The sequence below is a fragment of the Brachypodium distachyon genome, chromosome 2, assembly GCF_000005505.3.
Source record: "Brachypodium distachyon strain Bd21 chromosome 2, Brachypodium_distachyon_v3.0, whole genome shotgun sequence".
Taxonomy (NCBI): domain Eukaryota; kingdom Viridiplantae; phylum Streptophyta; class Magnoliopsida; order Poales; family Poaceae; genus Brachypodium; species Brachypodium distachyon.
In genome coordinates this window covers 50,699,844-50,718,567 of record NC_016132.3, presented here as the reverse complement: position 1 = coordinate 50,718,567, position 18,724 = coordinate 50,699,844, and the positions used below count along the sequence as shown (strand labels likewise).

General features: G+C 41.5%; 1 protein-coding gene and 1 long non-coding RNA gene across 2 annotated transcripts; one reads left to right on the top strand and one right to left on the bottom strand.

Moving 5' to 3' along the window:
• Positions 1-36: 36 nt before the first annotated feature.
• On the bottom strand, positions 37-2,841 carry LOC104582876. Its single transcript, XR_730928.3, has 3 exons — positions 2,314-2,841; positions 1,186-1,285; positions 37-402 (listed from the first exon to the last, which is right to left on the bottom strand). It is a non-coding gene; the product is annotated as an uncharacterized LOC104582876 (long non-coding RNA).
• A 6,568-nt stretch (positions 2,842-9,409) lies between these two features.
• Positions 9,410-17,551, top strand: LOC100836862 (double-stranded RNA-binding protein 1). The gene is made up of 7 exons (XM_010234098.3): positions 9,410-9,836; positions 12,332-12,579; positions 12,935-13,204; positions 13,651-13,870; positions 15,325-15,450; positions 16,059-17,169; positions 17,254-17,551. The coding sequence occupies exons 1-6, from the start codon at positions 9,587-9,589 to the stop codon at positions 17,165-17,167; spliced, it is 2,223 nt and encodes a 740-aa protein (XP_010232400.1). The 5' UTR covers positions 9,410-9,586; the 3' UTR covers positions 17,168-17,169; positions 17,254-17,551.
• The last annotated feature ends 1,173 nt before the right edge of the window (positions 17,552-18,724 follow it).

Genomic DNA, 18,724 nt, shown 5'->3' with positions numbered 1-18,724 from the left:
TGAAATCTGCCCTTAAAAATAATAGATGCACTTCAGTAGCCTGCCCCCAAAATATCACATATAGTAGTATTCAAATGGTGTGTCCCAGCAGTACATTATGATCCACAATTGTACTGTAAACAGTTATAAACTACCAGAAATGCTCACTACAACTTGCCATGATCAACAAGTGAACACATAGTTTTACATATGAATATCAGATCGCTTAGACAACAAGAAATATTTCACTGTCACTCAATTACATAGCTGCAACTTGTGAATTCTAAACCTTGGCATTAGCTTGTGAGACTTTTTTTTGAACTTGATTTCCTTGTAGTTGTATTGGAAATCCTCCTCCTCTTGGCTGGCTTGTCATTTCCAGTTTGTGAATCTTCATTCTTACTACTGAGTTTGTGAAATAACCTACAGGACATCAACACAATCAAAACCAATCTTAGTAATACAAATGTTTTGCATCAAACTGAGACAATTATACTTCAAAAAAGGTCAAATGTGCAGCAAGCAAGTGACGTGACTTGTACGGAAACCAAATAAATGTACTTAAGCCATGAAAGATATATGCAAAACAACTACCTAAATCTCTGACAACTGAAATTAAATCAATACTCTTCACTTATTCGGTTGAGCAGCAAACTAGCTACTACTATAGTCTCAGGAGCTCTGGCCAGGTTCAGATTTGAAAGAATTAACAAATGGACTCCCTAAAAGCAGCAGAAGTTGAAGTACCTTAGGTAACCATACTCTATGTACAAAGTACAGCCTGAAACCACTGGTAGTTTCAATCTCAGCCCCGCCTCTCTATCCTCCCACTAGATTTTATTAATCTAACAGATGTATAATAGTACTCGAATTGAATAATTGAGAAACAGGTTTCAATTGTTCAGGAGAAAAGAGAGACATGGTTGCCCAATTTTAGCAGGCATGGATGAACATGATAATAATGAATCAGGCCACTATGTATATATAGATTAGCTCATTTCCATTGGCACCACCTCACCACAAAAACGACGTTGTACTAAAGCAAAACTATAGTCCCAGGAGCCAATTTTAGCAGGCATGGATGAACATGATAATAATGAATCAGGCCATTATGTATATATAGATTAGCTCATTTTCATTGGCACCACCATCACCACAAAAACGATGTTGTACTAAAGCAAAACTAGAAAGATATAATGGCATTACCATCTTTCCTGCAGAATGCATCTACATGCTCTCATCTTCTGTTGGTAAGGACAACACAATATAACTCTGATATAGACGCAGTTCTTCCTTCTTTAATTTCCTACAACAGTACATTTGATGATTAACAAATGCAACCAACTAAGCAATGAAGCCGCACCATTGACAGCGATAAACTGTATCAACGCCTCGCTAATTTAAAACACTCGAAGGGCCTTAGATAGCAGGTTAAGCATTAACATATTTTTAGCTAGGTGTCCTCAATTTTTCTTATCCATCAAAAGTCAGGAGCATGCTGGCCCTGCAGTAAGGGCACTTGACACTGGCCATTATTCCCATGCTAGCTGCTGCGTGCACAAGCCATCATCTCATTCACTCAGTCTTCTCACCCCCAATATTTCATTGCAGATAGTATATTCAGTACACAAGTATCTACTGACAACTAGGTGTCATCCTCAGTTTATCTAATGATTAACAAATGCAATTAAGAGATAGACTATTGACTAGAAATGCATAAGTAATGGGAAAAAGACAAATAAGATTTGAACTAAACGGTGAGACCATGGAGCAGCAAGTTCATTTGCAAGATGGTAATACTCATATTTCTGATCATAGCAACAACCTACGTCATAACGTGTGTCAAACTAACCGAAACTAGCATAGCTAGCTAGCAAATTCATTATCAATTTTATTGGGTGTTACAGTCTTACAGCGAATCAAATTGTGCTATGCTAAGATGTAAATGAATGGTATTAATGAAGGCTAACCATGCATTATTTTTTCCGTGTTCTTGTTGCCTGATCTAATCCTGGCAAACAAGCTGGCTTGAAACATTAGGTCACTCCTGGTCCAACTGTTATACTTGTATTGCATGTTAATTAATTATACTCAAAGAATTTGCTAATCTAATCAGGGTCCAGCGGGCTAATTGTTTAGCTGAACAAATGTAACAGCTGATCTAGGTGCTCTTAACAATCCCATTCAAACAGATGGTACGTACACCAAAATTAGAAGAAAAATACAGTGCAATCGAAAACAAAAAACAACAGTACACGCTCTCAGTTATACATGACAACTTCAAATGGAACAAGTCAAAAAAATCAACCGCAAAAAACATTAAGACGAACACACCAGATTTAGCGGATTCGTGGGCGACGACAGGCGTTGTTGCTCAGGGACGGGAGAGGAAGTAGTGCGCAGATCCATGAGCATCAAGCCTCGAGACAACCTGTCTCTCCCTGCGCGGCAGTGGCCTCAGCGACCACAATCCCTGGGGCGGCCTAGGCGATGAGAGGAGGAGTGCGATCCAGCACTTCAAAATCAAGTACAGGAGATTGTCGAGCGAGACAGCGGCGGCGCATTACGGCGAGCAGACGGAGACGGGCGACCAAGGCGACGTCGCGGGGCGGCAAGCGAGGCGGCGGCGACGCGTGGCAGCGAGCGCAGGAGATAGATCAGCGAGGCAGCGGCCACACGTGGTGGTGAGCGCATCTGATAGACCAGCGAGGAGGCGCCGGCGCGTGATCGCGGGCGGAGGAGATGGGTGCGCGCGTGGCGGCGAGCGTAGCAGATCGAGGGGCGAGCAAGGCGGCGGCGGCTCGATGGAGACGAGAGGAGGAGATGACGCAACGGATGTGAGATCGAGCCATCGAGATACAGTTAAGTTAATGGACAGGACCAGCGAGTGGTCATGCACTTTTATGATGCACACCCAAATATGGTAAGTCACATCTGCGCAGTCTAAAAAAGGAAAGCACCGGTCTCCCTTCAGATCCTGCGTTTTTCCGTTCTCCCTGCTCCAGTTTTTTCGCTGCCGGGACAGTCTATGAGAGAGTTGTCCTTTCTTCGAGCAAAAAAGTAATCCCTCCAGATCCCGCGTTTCCCCGTCCTCCCTGCTCCAGGTTTTTTTGCTGTCGGGATAGTCTATGAGAGAGTTGCCCCTTCTCCGAGCAAAAAAGTAAGTCGGACACAAAAAAGAGAGTCAAAAGCCAAATGGAATATTCGCCTGATCCCCCACCTTTCTCTACCAGTCTACCAGTCACGATCCTGTCTTCTTCCCCAACAGCTGAATAATGCCTTTCTGTCCCCAAAAGCACCTTTCTATCGTCCTGGTAGCAACTTTGATCCAGGCAAAAGAAGGAAGAAAGGAAAGGGAAGCGTCAGGATTTTCAAGGCCATCACTTCTTCCTCCCTGTACAAAGCAAGGCTAGAAAACTTACTGACCTAAAGCCCTAATGAAAGTTACTAAGTGGTTTTGTTCTGCCTCCCAAACTGCTGCAAATTCCAGATATCATATCTCTCTGGAAGAGAAAAAATTGCTTATCTTTTTGAGGGGAAACAAGGCAAAATGCATACTGCAAATAAACAGTAGGCAAAATTGCTTATATGGCAGATCAAGTTGTTCATATGCCCCAACAATCTGAGTCAGGGATGAAGAGCATGCTCCCGTAGGATGCTACTTTCAACTACATAAATAAAGCACATAAAAAATGTGAACATTAGCCTGCTTCCCCCCCCCCCCCCCCCCGCCCCACACCTCCCCTAATTTGCTATAGGGGATTGCAACACATCTGAAAATGCCTGGCCCTCCTAAATTGCTGCGTAAAGACACTTGAGTAAAACATAGAAAGATGTCCAAAAATGTTGCATGCATCCATACCCCCCTTCCTCCCTGAACTGAAATCTGGGCCAGGAAGAAAGTCATGCTTGCAGTAGTTGTATCTTGCTGATAGAAGTGTGTGAGGAAACGCATATAGGAAAATCAAAATAATGCTGCTCAAAACCAGTTAACTACAAACAAACAAAAGCAACAATCAAGATTTGGAAGCCCCCATCAAAACTGATGCTTGTATTGTACTTGACATATTTGTTGTACCTTCCCACTTCAGAAACTATATTTACACAAAATGCTATGTGTGGAGAGACATGCTTCCAGTCATTGTGCCTCCCACTTTTGAAACTAGCAAGCCATTAAAACTAGCTTGCACAAAACAAAAACAATAGAAAGATGTTTGGTTCTAAGCCATATTTACACAATTGCTTTGTTCTTGGCTTACGGGGAAAAGAGTGATGGATTAATCCTAGTAGTCAATCTTGCTTCCTCTTCCTTCCATTCGCAGTACGTCCCCTTCCTTCCATTTGCAATACACATCGCCTCTGCAGCTAACAGACGCAAGAACAAAAAAAAGGGGATATTATTTGCAATCTAACCCAAAAAATTTCACCCCCCCTGATTTTACAATAACAAAAGTAGAAACCGTGAAATTGTCTAGATATAAAAAGAAGAAGATGCTATTACGATGGAGATGGATGAATTCGACTGGATAGAGAGAGTAATACATTGGACAATTTAATATTAACTTTATTCCTATTACGATGCAGATGGATGAATTCGACTTAGACGAGCTGCCTACTGATCTCAATGTTGGTGCTGCCATTGAAGAAGGCTTTGCAACATCTATTGTATTAAGTAACTACTAGTCCTGCAACTAATAGTTCAAAAAAAAAATGAGTACCCCTGGGAAGCAACTAATTATTGCAAAAACATAGAAGGGGAGAAACTGAATTCTCAGTAAAGCGAAAAATGCTCTCAACTAATTATCCACTAATAAACCAATTGGCTGTATAATGCTATTTCTAGTCAAGTGTCACATGTGAGAAAATCAAGTTATACACAAAAGCAAAACACATAGCTAGTCCAGCAATTGGATAGTAAGCAACTTTTAATCAAAAATATGTGAGTTTCTCAGGGAAGAAACTTATTATTGCAGAAGCATAAAAAAGAAAGAACTCAATACTCAAAGAAGCAAAAACTGTTTCCAGCTAATTATCCCCTATTCAATTTTTTTTGGCATAATGCAATATCCGGTCAATTTCACATGTGAGAGAAGCAAGTTATACACAAAAGCAAAAAAGCGTAGCTAGTCCAGCAACTATTAGTTCAAAAATTCGATAGTAAGCAACTTTTATCCGAAAATATGCGGGTGCCTCAGGCAAACAACTTATTATTACAAAAGCATAAAAAGGCAGAAACTTAATACTAAACGAAGCAAAAAACTGCTTCACCTAATTGTCAACTATTAAATTTTTTGGCTATATAATGCAATATCTAGTCAAATGTCACATGTGAGAAAAGCACGTTATTCATAAAATCAAAAAAGCTTAGCTAGTCCAGCAACTACTACTTGAAAAAATTGGATAGTAAGCAAGCTTATCCAAAAAGATGTGAGTGGGGAGCAACTAATTATCACAACAACCCTTAAAAAGCAAAATCTGAATGCATAAGGATTAAAGAAGCTGCTTCATAAAATTGACTACATAATGCAGTTTCTAGTCATTATTCTTACCTATCTTAAAGCAAAATCTTTTTTTAAAAAAGAGGTAGCTAGAGTAGCAACTTGTAGTTCAAAAATTAGGATATGATGCAGCTTTTACTAGAATAGTCGAGTGACCGAAAAGCAACTAATTACACACTTAGTCTAGCAAGTCATAGTCCACCAAAAGTTTAGCCCAGAAGTTTAGGAGAAGGACTAAGGGGAATTGATTGACATTAATTTGGCCTAATTTGGTACAACAACTCCTAATTCGGCGCAGTTGCTTCGGACGGAAAATGTTAGCTATAACATGCCTATAACATAGAACCGAATTTGCACATGGCAATGTTAGCTATAACATACTCCCACTTATTATGGATCGGAGGGAGTAGAACTGAATTGTCACATGCCGAATCAAAATTGAGGCCGATCCCCTATAAACCAAACACAAGTTGGTATCCATTTTGCCACAGAGGGTTGCACACAACAACTGTATTTTTTTAATTAAGGGGCAGCATCACTGCTCTCGGCTTCATTAATGAAACCATAGACTACAAAGTATGTTCTCCCAGCACGAGTTTGAGGTCTTCAAAAGGAGAGACAAAATATTACAACTAATCAACTCTCAGGGAAAAACTAGCCTGACACCCAAGAAAAGCAACTTGTTAGGAGCTCTGTAATCATTGAATCTATCAAAAATTGGAGAACACTAGTCCCCAGCAGAAAAGCAACTTTTAGAATCACTAAAATCATTCATCAGTCAACCCCTCCTGCCATGAACTAAACACACTAGTCCTAATATACAAAACAAAGCTTAACGGAATAACCAGAGAAAGCAAATCCTAATCCTACGCCGGACCCAGTAAGTTGCAAGCAAAACATTCAGGTAGAATTGCTTAACCACCCCCTGAATGCAACTACAAACCATGGGAACTAAAAACTTCTTACCAACATATATGACTAGTAAAGCAGATACATACAGCGGCGGGCCTCCACATCTAAACCCAAGCAACACCGAATCAATCGGGCAAACACACAGGGGATTGGTGAAAACTCAAACACGAACACATGCAGTAGCGCGGGGGCAAAAACGTAGCGGGAACGACAGTGTGATTACATACAGCCGCAAAATCGACGACATCACTGACACAACCCCGCTAATACTGCAAAATCAACAACTCAAGCGTAGATGCGCGTGGGAGCAGAAAGACGAGAGAACTAACCGAAAGTAGGGTCAAAATGATGAGCTAGATGCGCCTGTCGAGCTCGTTCCGCCCAGGCATCGTGGATGCAAAGGCCGTGCTCAAATCAACAGAGGATCCTTAACCACGAACACTGGGTCAACGCGCCCCCCGACATGCAGATGCCCCCGGCCTCGCCGTCCACCAGCAAACCCTGCGGCTAGCCGTGGGGGTGTTCGATGGCGCGTTGAGAAATAGACAGCGAGTTGGGGCTCCTCGTCGACCACGCTCCCTGCCCCCTCATGCCCCTATTCTCCGTTCTTCGTCAACCCGCCCGCCGAGAACCACACCGCACAGAAAAATCGTCGGAGAGAAGAGAAGATGAGGGAAGTGGAGAGATTTGGGGAGAAATGAGGAGGGGAAAAGGAGGGGATAGCTCAGGGACGGGTGGGGCCACTTCGGGGCGACGTGAAGGGTGGACCAGATGGACTTTGTCCTAAATCCATCGGACGGCTGCATGTCGCTAGGAGAAAACGAGCGGCGCGGAAACGCGACGAATGCAAAAAATGCATAAGCACTTTCAAGCAATTATGTAAGTTAATTGAGGTGGAAGGACCGGATTGTGTAGGTAAATCATTGTAGGGGGGTTTGCATAAAGTGAAAAGAAATCAAGGGCACTTCGATCTGCAAAGTGCCCTCGATGAGTTAGCTTTGGGGGCATTTCCTAAAGCTGCCCTAATTGAGGGCTAATTTAGGACATTAAAATTAAGATGCCTCCTAATTTAGATTTTTGGGGCATTTCAAAAATATGCCTCTATGAAATGCCCTTAAATGCATACTCTGGCCTAATGGTAATTTCTTCGTGTCAAACACAATATCGTTACGAAATAGCCACATCGACCAACATAATATACCGACACATCCACAAATGAATCCCTTGAAGCCAATACTGGCCGAGCATATGTGTCCGCAATTTAACTTTGAGGAGTTAAATTTAAAGCTGCATGAGCGAACCAAGTCATACACATGAATTTCAAGTAGGTCCAAAAGAGGGTGCGCTGCCATGCCAACACTCGTTGAGCGGAGCGTCCCGTGACCTCCTATTTTTCCTTTGCTTGTGCTTGTGGTTTTCTATTGTTCGTTTTCTTCTAGCTTTTCCAACTGAGCCTACGGTGTTCTTCTCTCCACACATGCCGTTTTCTCTGCTCAATTTATCTCTTTTCATGCCTTACTTTTCTGCTAATTTACACACTTTCAAGTTTTCTTCTCTGATTGTACTACACTGAATATGCAGAGTACAACATCTGTATTGCACCAAATGTGAAAAGTGCACCTATCAGTTGTTTATTATTTTAGTTGTGTAATGTCCAATTATGGAGATTGGTAAGCGACTCAAAATAGTTTGGTTCCAACTCAATTCATCACGAGAATCATAAGTAGAAACAAAGTTCGAATTCTTTGGTAATTGATAAACAGTTTGTTAGATAGTACTCCCTCCGTTTTATATTAAGTGACTTTTATTACATGTATCTAGACAGTTTTTAGGCATAGATACATTCATATTTAGACAAATTTGAGTCACGTAATATGAAATGGAGGGAGTACTCCGTACTGAACATAGTTACCATAAAATATATAAACTTAGAAACCAATAATATAATTAAAATGAGGAGGTTGTTTTCTTTTAATATCCTTTGAAAATATGGCAGATATACCGAGCATACACGAACACTATATTTCAAAAGGCAATATATTTATAAAATACAAAGTGGATCCGCCCTCGGAAACGCTTTGATGCGATCGATTTTTTCATAAGGGTAGTGAATATTTTTAGGTAAACGATTTTGTGTGGGACAAGGTAATTATGAAATTTCAACCCGGACCAAAGAACTATCACTAAAACGTGAGTAAACATCATCGACGCTAACTTGGACGATACCAAGGGAGCAAGCGAGACCGTGCCCTTTGGATCTTGACCTTTTCCAAAATTAGATGATTTTATTCAAGAGTTTACTTCTGTCACCGGTGCTTTGGTTGCTCATGGTGGCGGCGACGACAAAAGCTCTGATAATCTGCATACTCATTGTTGTCAGGGCTTAAGCCTGGGTGGTGATGGGTGGAGTATATGCAGGGCAAACCCAACCCAGGACTGCAAAGGTTTCAATCTTAGACCTAGGACCAAAAGCACAAGAAATTGTCTGATAATGTACGGAAAAATGGTATTGGCTCTTGGCCCAACAATACTTGGTCACTTTGATGCTTATTATCTTGTGCTAGCCACATCCCTCGGTACATGCTCGGGTTCTACTCGTGTTTGATGACTTCTCTTCTTCGACGTATTGAAAAAAAAGCTATGGATAACTAGCAACCAGATAAGCTTGGGACGCAACCCAGTCTCTTGCAACAGGTTTCCAGTGTCACAATTCGTCTCGTGCCGCCTTTATGGCTTGTGGTGTAGTTGTATGTTATTCTTCTTCATTGCCAGCGATTGCGGTGGTTGAGTGTGTATGTAATTTTTCTCCGTTGTCCGTGATTTAGGTGACGAGTATGTCGAGCCCTTCGGTTCATTAGCAGACGAAGGATCCAGGGATTGTTCTATAATTTTCTTTGTTTTTAGGTTAGTTTGTCAAAATCAATGTACCGCTTGTACTATGTACTCTTAAAAATGTTAGTCCGTAGCAAAAAAAATGTTTTTTTATAAGTACTGAACTGACATACTGGTCACACACGAAAAAAGAACGTGAACACGGAAGAGCCGCACAGAGAAGCGTCAATACAAGAGAGGGGCGAGAGAGGCACAGAAAACGTGAAGACGGAATTCGGCGAGCAGTGAGTGAAGCGCGAGCCAGGAAGAATTCCCCAGCAACTCAGCAAGAGAGGCCCGGCCGCCGATTCCGATCGGCCGCGAGAATGTTCAAGTCGCGGCTGAATGAGCTGTGCCACCAGCAGCGGTGGGCGCCGCCGGCGTACACCCACCAGCTCGAGGGGCCGGCCCATACGCCCAAGTTCCGCGCCACCGTGGTCGTCAACGGCTCCGAGTTCCACTCGCCGGAGGAGGAAGCCTGGCCGACCACGGCCAAGGAGGCCCAGAGCCTCGCTGCCAAGGCAGCCTTCGAGCACCTTTCCTCTCTCCCGCCTCCTCCTCCGCCGCCGCAGCCCGGTGAGTGCTTAATTCCCTAGTCCTCTATTGCTGGAGTACATTTACTTGGCTGGAATGCTGGATTCTTTCTTTACGAATCGTTTCAGGTTTTTGTTGGAATACTTTCATTTGGAATCCGAACCTTCAGGTTTTGTTTCAGAGTAGCGCCTTACTTGTATGATTCCTGGTCGTTGCATTTTCTTTTCTTTTCGTCGGGGGTCTGAACAAAATGATAAAAGCTGTATAAAGGTTTAAGCCATTTGAGTGATTCCTGTAGAAATGAAGAGTAGTTTATTGGCTATTGAAGCGGAAATTGCTTTTGGAGTCCTGGCGGAAAATTGCTCCATGGAGCCCAAAAAGTCACTACAAGTCAAATTCACCTGTATTATCATTATAACAAATGGAATTATACCCAGTTTCATGGCCAAATACCGCAGGACTACAAAGCATTCATATCAGTAACGGTTTTGCTATTTCTTTTCTCAATCGATAATAACAACCTTTTGATTCAATCACTGAGATTCGTGTAAGATTATTGTAGGTCCGATGGATAAGAAAATCTTGATTGGATGGCTACGATTGTTGACTGAGAAATAGACACTCCCTATCAGTAAAGAGTCACCAGCACACTTTACTCGTTGGTTCGGTATTGATGGGGAGTTACTGCGTTTGATTTCTCAAGGACATCCTTTCTTTCTTTGTAGCTAACTGATACTGAAGGCAGAAGTTGGGTAATGCTATAATGAACATAGTGAAAGTGTGAAACTGCTCTATGAATTGTATGCTGAGTAAGCTACAGTGGTTGTGATAAACTCACTGGCATTTTCATGTTTGATTCATTGTGGAATATAACAGCCTGTTTTGGGGTTCTCTATGGTAAAATTCCCTTATTGTGACTGATAGAATCATTGATGATTTACACTTTTACAGGCTCACCTATCAGTAATAATCCTTAATGATTTTGTAAAACCATCCAACCACATATCAGTGTTCATCTGTTGTAACATCATTTATTTTGTTGGTTAAGGAAAGTCTATAGTCTGACACTCTGTAGCTTATATAAGTTTAACAACTTGTGCTGTAACGTACATAACTTATATCAGGAGGCATGCCAGATGTCAGATGAGGATTTGTGTACGGGGGTCTGATTTCTGAGGTTATTATAGCTAAAGGTACTGGGCTTCTAGACAAGATAAGCATTGAAGCCGCAAATGTACTCTGGCAGTTGAGCTGCCTCCACCTAGTTTCTGAGTTTATATATCTTACGGGGAAATCAAGGTCTCCCTCTCCAGATAAAGTTTTGTATGGATACTTAAAAAAACAAAGCTATACTTTTTTAGCAACCTTTGTTAGCAATATCCCTTATATAAGTTGCATGCAGAGTTTCACATAAGTTTGTCGGTGTTCTGGCTCCTAATTAATGTTAAGAACTCGGGGGAGGAACTGCTCCGCAGTTCAAGCTTTAGTTGCAACTTATGAATCTAGCGATCTGGATGTCAAATAAGTTATGCATTTTGTTTAAACGTTTAAACAAGATCCTTCTACCTTGCCGCAGAATTTCAACTACAGATTAATCCACACATTGAGAACAAAAAAGAAATTCGAAGTTACTATTCACTGCAGATTTTGTCCTTTTGTTTCTTGGCATGTGGATCGAATTTTGAATTCAAACTTTTTGACTTACTACTAGATGCATATTATGTTAGTTTCGTCAAGTTTTTCTGATTTTTTGTTACTTACCTATATCCAATGGTTGATTGCTCCTAAACCCCGTATTACAGTGTAGTTGCTTGCTCCTGGAACTAGATGAGAAGTTGTTTGCTTATGATGAGTGAAACGGTTACACCTCTGATGGCACTGTATTTGTTGATCAACATGTTATTTCTTGGATTGTTCTTGCTGTTGTATTGATTGTCCTTTACTTTACCTTACCCACGTACTCCCTCTGTTCCACAAAACACTTGTGCACTTGGACCAAGGTAGCTATTGTTTCTAGTGTCTGACCATTCTTATTGGACTAAGAGTAAATGGGTGTGAGCAGTTATTGGCTAGGTGCAGGAGCCCAGAGAAAAATGAGGTGTATTGGGGAACAAAGGAGAAAAAATTATATGAGGTGTTTTGTGGAATGGAGGGAGTGTTAGTTTCATCAAGTTTTTTCGATTTTTTTGTTATTTATCTATATCCAATGGTTGATTGCTCCTAAACCCTGTATTACAGTGTAGTTGCTCGCTCCTGGAACTAGATGAGAAGTTGTTTGCTTGTAATTACACCTCTGATGGCACTTTATTTGTAGATCAACATGTAATTTCTTGGGTTGTTCTTGCTGTTATCTTGATTGTCCTTTACCTTACCTACGTAGTTATATATGATTATATGTGTCCCTCGTCCCTCACAGTGATTTTATTCTCCCATTTTGTTGTCAAGTTTTTTCATTCATGCCACTAGAAAGGTTCTTGCTGTTCTTTCATATGTGTTTATTTTGTGTTTTGCTGCACTAACTGTTTTTTGTATTGTAGGAACCCAAGTTGATTATAAGAGTCAGTTGCAAATTTATGCCCAGAAGAGACGCAAAGATATTCCTTTTTATCACTCCATTCGGAGTGGTCCACCCCATGCAACTCTGTTCAAGACAACAGTGACCATAGATGGGCAAACATTTGAAAGTCCACAAGAATATCACACAATAAAGGAGGCAGAATTTGCTGCTGCAAGAGTTGCCCTGATGTCATTACCTCAAGAAGCAAACCCACCACAGCAATTGCTGGTTTGTTCCACCTTTTTTGGTGCTTATGGAGGATTTTAATTTGTACCATCTCACCTATATTTGAGTATTAACATCCTAAAACATTTATTTGAATTATTAGTAAAAAAATCACCTCTCACATTTGATTGCTTACAGAACTCAAGAACTGAGTATGACAAGTGAATTGAAATCACTGACTTAGTTGATTTATATCGGACAGAAACAGTGTAATGGGTCTATTTGGCCAAATGACTTTTAAATGGGAATCTATGAAAAGATGACTTGTACAAATGGTTAAGAAAGGGATATTCTACTTTCCAAATTTTGTATGTGCTATTGGCATTTTTCATCTGATAAACTGCTCTATCTTTTGTAGGCTGAATCAACTTCATCTATTTCTTTCCCTGGAAATCAGCCTAATTATAAGCTTCAATTGCAAATTTATGCTCAGAAGAGAGGCAAAGCGCTGCCTTGCTATTGCCGTATCCAGGAAGGTCCATCTCATGCACCTCTGTTCAAGTCAATAGTGACCATAGATGGACGAACATTTGAAAGTCCACAGTACTGTCTCACACTTAAGGAGGCAGAATCTATTGCCGCAAAACTTGCTCTGATTTCCTTAGCTCAAGACGCAAGCTCGCAACCGGTTAGTTCAGTATTTTATTTTGCGGAGTTTTTTCTTACCATTGCCTCTCCTATTTATGATAACCAAGCAAACCATCATCATGTATCTGTATATGTAATACTTAATAATCATTCGGTTCATTTTTTCTTACTACATTGATATTGGAACACCTGGGAGGGAGATGCAAAATGACTTTATCACTGGTACATATTGGAACAGTGAAGCTAGGTGTATGTGATGATTTTGGCTTTTATAATGTTTTTTTAAGGATATGATGTCTTTGTAGAAGGGAAATGACCTTTTTAAGGGGTACACAGGACCATGGCTTTTACAATTAACAGTTACATAGGTGGATGCTATATCTTCTAATATCGTAAAGAAATACTAGCTCACTTCAGAAGTACTTCTGCATTGTATTTGCTGAATTTGGTAAATACTAGTTTGGTGAATTACTCTACCTTTTGTAGGTTCAAACAATATCTCATAATAGGGCTCGACAGGATTTAGCTGAGAAAGAAGGCTCCCCCTTGGATGTCTACAATGCTACATTAGATGATTCAAATCATTTTTCTATCTCCAAAGAAAAAGTGGAAACTCAAGGCAGAAGTTTTCAGGCAGGACCTGGGCACACTAAGAAGCAATCCGAGATGATTGCTACTGAGCTTGCTTTTCAACATTCTGAAGACCGTAAGTAATTTAATCTGTTGAAAATAAGCTTCATATTAGGAAAAATCTTTCTAACAGTGAGAAATTTGGTAGCATCTGTTATCCTCACTATTTAAAAATTCTGTTCTTGACAAAAGTTTACTAATTTTTCTGTTCATTATCTTTACTCCTATAAAAGACTAAATTGATGGCGTTGGTCCTTCATCTTTGGAGTGTGTCACTTTTGTGAGTTGCGACACATGTTGATTTGGCACAAACCATTAAAATGAGAACGAATATAGATTATGTGATCTAAGATAATACATAATAGTACAATATTCTCTTTAAACATGTCTTTTTTATTTAGAATGTAGCAATGCACGGGTATTCTGCTAGTTATTCTAGTACTCTGATACGCTAGCTGACAGTTCTACCTGTACTGCAATATGTGGTAGGTACCAGTATGGCTCAGATTCATACTGATGTGTATCAGATTAATTTCTCCCGACTGGACCCAACTGACAGTACCTCCCAGTAATGAGCCACCCCTAAAACAGAAATCACCTCAAATGGAAGCTTATACCACCAGCTCATGCACATGTACGTACATGCCTCTCTTGTGTATCCTAGGTCCTTGACAACAAAACTGCTAACCTCAATAGTGACATTGATCTTATTTCTCTAAGCATAGCCTCAATAGCCACTAGCCTACCAACTATTCTCCATTGCTTCAGCTTGAAGAGCATCTTGTAGATTTTGAAGCTTCCCTGCCGCCATAATTCTAGGACAACCTTGTCTCTCTCTAACTATTCCACCCCACATCCACCATGACCAGATTCAGCAGAGAATGAGTCATCAATGTTTTAACTTAAGGAGGTCTTCCTGTGGAGGATTCCAACTCCGTGGAGCATTTGCAGAATACTTTTTAGCTCTTTTCTTAACAGTCCACAACTCCACATAATCTTGTAAAGAGCTCTTAATAAAATAGACAACTTCACATAGAAACAATGGGCCTTTTCCATGCGTAGAGCAGTTTCTGTTCAATTGTGAATTTGTGATCCTTTCTGGGATGATGGTGATAAATATATGTTGGGGAAAAGCAAAACTGCTTGTACAACTACATGCTTGGCTTCGCCGGCCCCTAGTCTAAACTTGCTTTGAGATTGGGAGAAGTGTAGATCAGACAATTTAGCGTTTGTTTATTTCCTCCATTTTTTGAAAAACCCATCTCCACCATATTTACCTTCCAGTTTATTCATTAAATCATTAAATATAACTCTGTGAATATTTTAACCTTTGCCAATCTTTTGTCGATGTGCCTATTTGCTATAGTTAATATTGTATGCGATCCTTTAATGTGCTATGGTTACTGAAGTTGTGGATTATATTTAAATTATATTTTTATGTTCAGTTGTTCCTTCTATATTCTTTTATCTTCACTATGCAACCTCCCTTGGACTTCTTGCATATGGTCACAAAAGTTTTTTCCCCTCTAGTTGGATCACAGATGCAAACAGGAACTGAGAACCGCACTGATCAAGAGTTCAAGATTTTACAGCCTCGTTCTCCAGTATCCCAAGTATCAATGGCAACAAGTGACCAGAAGAATGACTCTAATGCTAGTAAGTTTTCTCCCTGCCTTCATTTCTCATTTTTGAAGAAGAAAAGAGCTTTCTTTATTTCTGCATTGCTATAACTATTTGACATATGCAGATGAAACCTTAGTAGACTAGTTCTGAACCAGCTTCTGATATGGAGATTCCTGTTTAATAATGTGATCTTCTTAATAAGAGTACATGACCCGTATAATAGAATTTGTATGTGAATAGTAAACTGCAAATAGTTTGCCACCTTGTAGGTTTAGGTACTAACATGCTGTAACTAATTTTGTGATGTCATGTATCATGTATATTTCACAAGTTCTCTGTTGTACCATTGGCATGAGCTTAATATACTGCTTTGAATAACTTGAAGGACCTTGGAGTTTGGACAATCCACTGATCATAGATCATGTTCTTGACCGCCCGGCAGTCTAAATGAACTGAAGTGTTGCATTTTATTGTCTCTTTGCTGGATATAGTTCTTTCTGGATCTGATATTGCACACCATCTTTATATATTGTTTATATACATACTGCAATTTGTGTTTGTTATATTTGCATGTATTGCACATGTGATGAGCTATCTGGATTTTTCTATCCATCGACTTATTTGGTTTGGCGATTTTGCAGTTGATAATGATTCTTGCTCTCTTGCCTCCACTATTCCTCTCCCCATTGTTGGCACATCACAACCTCTTGCTGGACCTACCCAATCTGTCAAGATGGAAAATGATAGAAAAGCCCTTTCAGAGCCAAGCACTGAGGTTGAAGTAATGGACTCAACTCCAGAGCGCACATTGCTCCCATTAGTCTCAAAGCCACCAACCAATACTTCAAAGATTGCGGTGACAACAAGTACAGTGCTTATTGCTTCACAAGCTCTCGTTGAACCTATTCAATCTGTCAAGATGGAAAATGGTAAACCAGCAATTCCAGAGCCAAGCACCGAGGCTGAAGTAATGGACTCTACTCCGGAACCCACGTCTCTCCACTTAACCTCAAGGCCACCAACCAATACTTCCAACTTTGCGGTGACAACAAGTACAATGCCTGTTGCTTCACAAGCTCTTGTTGAACCTATCCAATCTGTCAAGATGGAAAATGGTAAACCAGCAATTCCAGAGCCAAGCACCGAGGAAGTAATGGACTCTACCCCGGAACCCATGTCTTTCCACTTAACCTCAAGGCCACCGACCAATACTTCCAACTTTGCGGTGACAACAAGTACAATGCCTGTTGCTTCACAAGCTCTTGTTGAACCTATCCAATCTGTCAAGATGGAAAATGGTAAACCAGCAATTCCAGAGCCAAGCACTGAGGCTGAAGTAATGGACTCTACTCCGGAACCCACGTCTCTCCACTTAACCTCAAGGCCACCGACCAATACTTCCTACCTTGCAGCGTCGAGAAGTAAAGCACCTGATGCTTCACAAACTGTTGTTCAACCTGTCCAGTCTGCCAAGGAGGATAAGGATAAAACAACAGTTCAAGAACCAAGCTCTGAGGCTGAAGTAATGGGCTCAACCCCAGGACCCACGTCCCTCAATAATACTTCCACACTTGCTGCGTCAACAACTGCAATGCCTGTTACTTCTGTTGGATGCGGCTGCTCGATGTTAACTAACCGAATCCAGGTCTACCCACGCCGCCCTGACATGGTATTGCCAGAAGGTGCAACCGTTCTTCCTTTTAGTGATGAAGCGTGGGTGGCTGTCAGCCTACCATTCCTTCAACCTTGAAGGTATTCTTAACTTAGCATCGCATTTTTAGCAGTATCCGTTGCTCCCTGTTCGCTACTGAAGTTGTTTTCTCTGTCCAAATGCAGGCAGTATTACTACAGCTAATCCATCGAAGTGAAAGGACCCAGTGATGTTGCTCTAGGCTGTAGTTGACCTCATGTTTTTAGTTAAACTTGCATCTTGTGTTCTGGTAGTAAGCAAGCGTAATTAACATGCCCGCGGTGCAACTTCAGTTATTCTCTTCCATGTTCAGACTGATGTAACTTTGTGCTATATAGTTGATGGTACTGGCTGAACCATCTAGCAGAACATGAATTATATTCGTACCAGGTTATAACTTTGAATTAGATATTTGGACCATACAGTTTGTCTTTTAGCTTCCTATGTGAGTGCCTTTTTTTTTATGTTGAATCGCTCAATGCTGGCATGACGGTAATTCTTTTTCTCTCGACGCATGTTATGCGTACTGCCCTAAATTGCTCTATTCTGCATCCCTAGCATTCTGCTCTAGTAATAAGTATTCTACGGAGGCCCGATGTTAATCTGCTACATGGATCGCTGTTAATTGGGAGCGACTAGAGCATTGGACATACTGAGAAATTCCTTGTGGACACTGCGAGCCGTAGGATCTCTATCCAATAGTTTAAATAAAAAGCTTAGCAAATCTGCTGTTAAACTTATTGACAATTCACTGTCACCAGGACATAACAATGTCCAGAAGTAAAAGTTTGCAGCCGGTAGTACTACTTGTTTGCTCGGACGAGTTAATTTGCACAAGATTTTACAGAAATTTTCAACACATATCCACACGGCACAAGCGACGGAGGAAATCGCTAACAACCCGTTTGGCAACAAAGAATTCATTTCATTTGGTAGAAATAAAATGAAATCCAATTTTTGATAGGATTTCATTTGGTTGAATTTGAATTTCGGATTCAAAAATCATGTTTGTCTACCCCATGTAATTGTAGAGTGAAAGACAATTCTAGAGAAATGATGGCTTTTAGAGAGAAATTGAGATTAATTATAGTATTGAATTTTTATGGCCAATTCCGTGCCACCCAAACAAGTTGGTTTCTGAAATTAACTATGGCGACAAACGAGCTGTAAACGGCAACCAAGGCAGTGAGACCTGGCTCCAGCATACGGAAAGCGAGCAACGAGACGGGCCCTCCGTCGGCCGGCCGTCCAGCACGGCCGCGCACCGCAGCAGCATGGGCATGTTCCAGTTATGCGGCACCACGTGCTCCTCGTCCAGCCTCAGACGCACGTCCAACGGCACCCGCTCCCCGCGTTGGCGCCGGCTCTCCAGCGAGTCGTGGAGCCGGGCGGGGAGCCCGAGCCCGTCGCCCGTGGCCACGACGAGGACCCGCACGACGCCCCGCGCCGGCACGCAGAACCCGCCGTGGCCGGCGCGGGCGAGCGGCACGCCGTCGTACGCCACGGTCACCGCGCCACCGGCCGCTGGCTTGAAGCAGTAGGCTGCCGCTCTTGACGCGGAGGTCGACGCGGAAGGTGGGCGCTGCGGCTGCGCCGGCCGTGCTGGTGCTGCGGTCG

Excerpts from the sequence above, each read along its gene's own strand:
- LOC100836862 (XM_010234098.3), top strand. The coding sequence starts at position 9,587 with ATGTTCAAGTCGCGGCTGAATGAGCTGTGCCACCAGCAGCGGTGGGCG. Across the intron at positions 13,205-13,650 it reads AAGACGCAAGCTCGCAACCG|GTTCAAACAATATCTCATAA; the intron begins GTTAGTTCAGTA and ends TACCTTTTGTAG. Across the intron at positions 13,871-15,324 it reads TTTTCAACATTCTGAAGACC|TTGGATCACAGATGCAAACA; the intron begins GTAAGTAATTTA and ends TTTCCCCTCTAG.